The following is a 6,653-nucleotide window of genomic DNA, read 5'->3' as shown; positions in this document are numbered from 1 at the left end:
TAATAAATGCTATATTACTATTCTGGTAATCATCACTATATTCATCTATCAATAGTCTACGCCTATATTAGCCAATGGGTATTACTTACAGATAGATGCTCAACGAAAAAGGGTTTCTGTGGTCAAGAAGTCTGGGGAAAGCTACATATTATAACCTCTGTGGAGGTTCACAGTGCACATTAGCAGAGTGCAAAGGCTCTGAGGAGTTTCAGAGTAACAAGACCTGTCTGATCCAATAATTTACACCCTCATAAAGGAACATTTTCTTCCCAGTAACACCCATTAACATATACAGTACATGTATGTTTTCTGTGGCAGACAGTTTTCAAAATGTAGTAAGCTGGAAAATCATATAAATATATTAGGATCACATATTAAAGAGTCACGAATGTAAACCAGATGATTAGGGTGGCCAGAAGTATGACCACCAAATAAAAAGGGTGGTACTATATTAAACTTAAGTCTAAAACAGAATAGAAAATTACATCAACTGTTAATTTTCATGTATATATTAAAGAAAATGGAGAAGGTATGGGATTATTCTGAATATCGGCTAATCATTAACCTTAGTGGGCTCCACAGACCCCGTCACACTTGACCAACATTCTGCCTTTAAGCACTAACAGATGAAGTGCCGTGGTACAGGCAGCGCCACCTCCCTAGGGGCCAGGAACCACCTATTCTGCATTCCTCACTGACTGCCTATGCACGCTTAGGTGACCACTCCAGGTCCCAGTCTCCTCATATTATATAATGACTAGGTTGAACTAGTGTCTCTGAAGTCTTCTTTGGCTTTAAAATTACATGAAGGTATAACTGGATATGTAAGAACTGACAAATGTATCAAAACACCAAAGCTAACAAGGGACTAACTTTTCATTTTAAAAATGTCCATTCTGACGAGATCGCGCATTCAGGGTGGTGTGGCCATAGACTAAAAATGTCCATTCTGCATAAAGAAGTGCTGAAAACACATGTGCGTGCACACACACACACACACACACACACACCCCACACACATAATGGAACACCATTTAGCCATAAAAAATAAGGAAATCCTGCCATTTGCAACAACATGGATAGACTTTGAGGGTCTTATACTAAGTGAAATAAGTCAGACAGAGAAAGACTATGAGATATTCTATGATCTCACTTATATGTATATAGAATCTAAAGAATCAATTTTTTTTTTTTAATCGTAAGAAAAGAGATCAGATTTGTTATTATCAGAGGCAGGAGGGAGGAGGAACTGGAGGAGGTAGTCAAAAGGTACAAACTTCCAGTTATAAGATAAACACTAGGGATATAACGTACAGCACGGTGTACTTTATATGTTATTTAACACAATATGTTAACTGTATGATATATGTGAGAGTTGTTAAGAAAGTAAATCCTAAGAGGTCTCATCACAAGGAAAAAATTCTTTTATTTTTTTGCTCTCTTTCTATTGTATCCATATGAAATGATGGATGCTAAGTAAATTTATTGTGATAATCATTTCACAATGTATGTAAATCAAACCATTATGCTGTACACCTTAAACTTATACAGTGATGTATGTCAATTATATCTCAATAAAACTGGGAAAAATATACATGGAGAGTAACTGTTTACTTTATATTTACTCTAATTAAAAGATTAAATTAGAGCTTAAAAAATGCCCATTCTAATGCAGTACAGCTTTTTTACTGGCATGTTATCTGGACATTAGCCATTATAACTCATGTGCTAGCCTCAGGCGTTCTCATAACACTCAGCACTAACTTTGACTAGGAAATGTGTTAAGAGACAGTTTGACAAAGAAGCCAAAGAAGCAAGAGCACAGGTTTGCAACCCAGCTCCACCACTTAGCTGTCCGGCCTTGGCAAGTTGGTTGGATTCTCTGAGCCTCAGCTTGCTCCTCAGAAAATGGAGATAATGAGAGAACCTACTGCCTAGGGCTGCTATAAGCATTAAATGGGTTTAATGTGTGTAAAGCACTTGGAACACAGTAAGCACTCAGCAAGTTTAGAGGGGTTTTCTTTAGCTTTTTTTTTTTCCTATCTTAGATACTAACCGGCTCTACCAATGTGACTTTGTAAATTCAGGTCACTTTAATCTGTCTGGAACTTAAAGTGAGTGGGTTGGACTAGATAACCTTTAAGGAGAATTCTAAAATTCTTTGATCTATGACCTAGCATGCTGAAGCTCTTTCATATCCACTGTAATTTCTTGAGCAACAGATTATTCAAAAACTACCAACATGTATTAAGTACCCATATATGGTATTCTAAGTTTCAGGTTATTAGCTTCAATTAATCTAAAATCAACCAACCAACCAACCTCTTGAAACAGGTTATTATGCCATTTTACAGATGAAAAAAACTGAGACTTAGGTTAAGACACCTGTTCCAATTATCCTGTCAAGAGCAGAGCTGTAATTCTAACGCAGGTCTTTCTGGCCCCAGGGCAATTCTTCTACATAATGGTAATTCATAAAGGAAACATAGTTAACACCCCATTACTCAGGGGTCCCTATCAAAATTACCTGATTTCTTTACCTCTTCAACCACTAGTGCTATTTCACATTCCTAAAGGAAAACATCCTTAGCAATTCTGATGAAAATTTTGAGAAAGCAGGAAGCCTGAATGAGATTCCTGGCTACAAGCTATCTAGGTGATTATTTTGGAATTTCATCAGTTAGTGCTCTCTTTTCTCACTTGCAACTATAATCAAGATTTGATCACAAATCTGTAAAAAGATGACAAAATCTATTTTTGACCTTCTCACATCTATATAAAACTCATACTTTGGTAAATAAATTCCTTACTTTTGTAGCACATTTTCCTTCGTTTAAAATTTAAGACTGTAAAGTTTTTTGAAGAATTTACTGTCAAGTTGAGCTGCATTAGTATCATAACCTCAGAATCTACTTTGCCAGTACAGGAAAGCTCGACCCGAAACACTGTTTAAAAAAGAAAAAATATTTTAATTTTCTAAAAATCAACATTAATGCCCATTGAATAATTTAGAAGTTATTTTTGTTTCAATAAAACTACAAATAATACATTTACATAACATACTAAGCAGAAACTTTCAGAGAACTTATCTTTAGACTACACAGCTTTGGACATTAAGTACTTCATTCATTACAGATATAAAAGTTAGCATTAAAGAACAAACCAAGACATAAAGGAAGAGAATTGTTTTCAAATTTGCTCATGATTTTTAATATATCAATTTGTCTCATAAGTTCTCTTATTACAATAAAGCTACAGAATCATAAGGCAAACCCTACTACCTCATCAGTCACAATCAACAGTAATAACAAAAATTACTTGATAAAAAAGGAAAGACAATTCACCACCAAAATGCAATTATGTATTATTCTTAATGAAGAGATTAAAAATAAACCTGTAAATGAAACTGATAAACTCTCAACTATGAATTAAAAAGAAAAAAAAACCTTTCTAAACAGAAACTGGCTTTTAATCAATTAATGTAAGCAAGGGGATAACAGACTTTGGTGCACTTTTTTTTTTTTTTCAATCTTTCAGTTTAAGACTCTTTTTCTACAAATTTAGAATACATCATTCTACCATCTACATCAGCGTATGAATAATATGGGCATTTTTAAATTTCTTTACTGGCCCATAAAAATTAACCAGCCTTCCCATGTTTTCTTAAAGCTTGGATTAATGAATGCCACAAATAACAGTGAGTAAGACTGTCAAAAAAGTTCCATAACACTGGGGCTTATACTGTCAAGTTTAAAAATTTTTCGTTTTCTTTAAATCTCACATCTTCAGAAGCCTCTCTCAAAAGGCTGGCTCAAAAGTAGTTAAATTGGTGTAAATATGACACTTAAATGATTTACTCAGACATGTCCTGAGTGCCTATCCTGTTCTAGATGTTATGCTAGGCACCCAGGGTAGATAGCTGAAAAAGACAGCTCCTACCCTCAGGGTGGCACAGGCTAGAGGGAGAAAGAAAGAATTACAAGATAATGTGATCAGTTCAAAACAGTTAAATACAGAAGAGTTAACAAATGGAGGGAGAGGAGGCAGGAAAAGGAGAGTACAGATTTTGAGTCTTGCAGAATATTTAATAGGAATAGAAATTCACAAGCAGGAAAGATGAAAAAATGGTTCCAAATACAGAGACCAGCTTGTGCAAAGGCATGGCTCTGAGAACTACATGTAGCATGGCACTGCTGGCACACTGGGGCAAATGCAGCAATAAGGTTTAGACAGGCAGGCAGGGGCAGATGTAAACACAGCACTGGCTGGGGAGTGTGCAATGTACTCAGCTGACTGGGGTGGGGGCACTGAGGGGCTTGATAGCACATGGTCGGAAGTGAGTGTTCGGCGGTTATCAGGGCTGCAGTGTGGGAACTAACAGAAGAGAAACAAGACCAGACAAAGGGACCCCGCTGGGGGCCAAGGAGACAGAGAAGAGCTGAGTGCAGACAGTCCTGGAAGGGTTGGAAAAGAGGAAATGGTTTAAACAGTCCAAATAACCCCTATTTAAAAAAATTACTTTTCAAAGTACTTATGCGTCTGATACCTACGTGTGTGCGCAGAATACTACATTATCAGTAGTTTAACTGTTCTTTGAGAGTACATGGGACACAGTTAAAAACAGTATGTTAAACTCTGTCACTGAGACTCACCTGATAAAGTGCGTGGAACTTCCCCCTGAGCAGAAATGTTGACCTGGGGCATGTCCATAGCCACAAAATTGTCTACTTGGAATCCCAGCTTATATTCAACCTGTAAAATGGAGAAATAAACAAACTGGATCCATCATAACAGAAAAGGCACCAACAGCTTGACCTCACTGATTTAGGTCATTAACTAATGAATGCATGAGCCTTTCATAAGAACAAATAATCTAGCTATTTTTTAAAAAGTCCAAATTGTCAGAAACAGTGCTAGGAATGTTCCTTTTGTTTTAAACAGTTGGAAGAAACCAAGCCAGGGAAGGTGAATATATGCAAAGTAGCTAGAGTGGGAATCCAGCTCAGCTGCGTCTGATTCTAAGACTTTTCCCCACCAGACTGCATTGCCTCTTACATGACCCATTAGATTACTGTCTTGGGGGTGTGTTTATTTTTTTCTTCCAGTTTTATTGAGATATAATTGATATATATCACTATATAAGTTTAAACCGGTTACAGCATAATGATTTGACTTACATACATGATGAAATGCTTATCACCATAAGTTTAGGGAACATCTATCATCTCATATAGATACAAAATTAAAGAAATAGAAAAAAAATTTTCCTTGTGATAAGAACTCTTAGAATTTACTCCTTTAACAATGTTCATATATAACATACAGCATTGTTAATTCTATTTATAAGGTTGTACATTATATCCCTAGCACTTATTTATCTTATAACTGGAAGTTTGTAGTACCTTTTCATTGCCTTCATCCAATTCCCCCTGCCCACCTCCTCTGGTAACCACAAATCTGATCTCTTTTTCTATGTGTTTGTATGTTTGTTTGTTTTTGAAGTATAAGTGACCTACAACACTATATTAGTTCCATTTATGCAACAGTAATTTTTTTCTATACATTTCAAAATGATCACCAAAATAAGTCTAGTTACAATACGTCACCACAAAGATATTGTTTAGTTATTGACTATACTCCCCACACTGTAAATTTCGTATCCTTGACTCTTTTATTTTGCAACTGGAAGTCTGCACCTCTTAATCTCCCTCACCTATCTCTTTCGTTCCCCTCTACCCTAACTCCTCTGGTAACCATCTGCTTGTTCTCTGTAGTTATGACTCGGTTTCTGTCTTGTTATGTTTGTGCATTTGTTCCTAGGAATTTTCAATTGGATAAAAATTCAATCCAGTAAGCCACCCTCTATTTCATGCTCAGAACAGTACCCCCACTCTCCTGTACAATCTGCCATCTAGGATTCAGAAATTCTGCTGAGGACCACAGCCACTGACAGAGAAGCCCTGGAGAGGCAGATAGATATGAAGAGCCAAGGGGCTGAGATGTATAATTTACAGACCATGACTAGTCACCAATGTCTTCTCTATTTTATAAAAGCCAAGCTCTGAGGGCCTGCATGTGACTGGAATGAAGGTCTATTCTACAGACCCACTCACCTCACAAGCAGATTCCAAGGTACAAATTTCTCATAGAATATCTAAGCCACATTCTCTAGTCCAGCTTTCACCACTGAGAAAGTTTATGTTTGGATGCCCATCTAACCTCTGGATCTATTTCTCAAGTGATTCAGAATCAGGAAAGGAAGAGGGATGACTAGGAAGATGTCCTGGGAACACCAATATTCTCTATCAATGCCTGGCCTACACAGGTGTCTCAATAGAACCAATCAGCATCAATCAATAAATATATCCTGTTGCTAGAGAGATGTTTATGAAAGAAAGAGTTCAAAGTGCAAAGCAACAGGTGAAATTCAGAATGGCTGCCACCTTCAAGACCTTCAGTGAGGCCTTATATTTCACACTGCTCTTTGTCCTGCTCCTGGGGACTCAATAAGAATGGTACCCCTCTCCCATTCAGTGGTCACAAGGGCTTTTTGGTGGAGGCTGGGACTGGCAGAAGCCAAAGGGCAGTGGGTTAGGAAAACAGTAGTAGAAAAGAGGTCCAAGAAACCGTTCTTCAAGAAACTTAACTAGGAA

General features: G+C 37.0%; 1 protein-coding gene across 1 annotated transcript in view; it reads right to left on the bottom strand.

Moving 5' to 3' along the window:
• RYK (receptor like tyrosine kinase) overlaps nucleotides 1-6,653 on the bottom strand; it is a 101,150-nt gene that overhangs the window by 49,727 nt on the left and 44,770 nt on the right. The window contains exons 4-5 of the mRNA XM_024746222.1: nucleotides 4,653-4,752; nucleotides 2,811-2,945 (exon numbers count right to left, since the gene is read on the bottom strand). Coding sequence (XP_024601990.1) covers nucleotides 2,811-2,945; nucleotides 4,653-4,752 — 235 coding nt within the window. The remainder of the gene's footprint in view (nucleotides 1-2,810; nucleotides 2,946-4,652; nucleotides 4,753-6,653) is intronic.

Source organism: Neophocaena asiaeorientalis, unplaced genomic scaffold (assembly GCF_003031525.2).
Source record: "Neophocaena asiaeorientalis asiaeorientalis breed wild unplaced genomic scaffold, Neophocaena_asiaeorientalis_V1.1 scaffold437, whole genome shotgun sequence".
Taxonomy (NCBI): Eukaryota; Metazoa; Chordata; class Mammalia; order Artiodactyla; family Phocoenidae; genus Neophocaena; species Neophocaena asiaeorientalis.
Note: the sequence above shows the minus strand (reverse complement) of the source record. Positions and strands in the feature narration are given on the sequence as shown.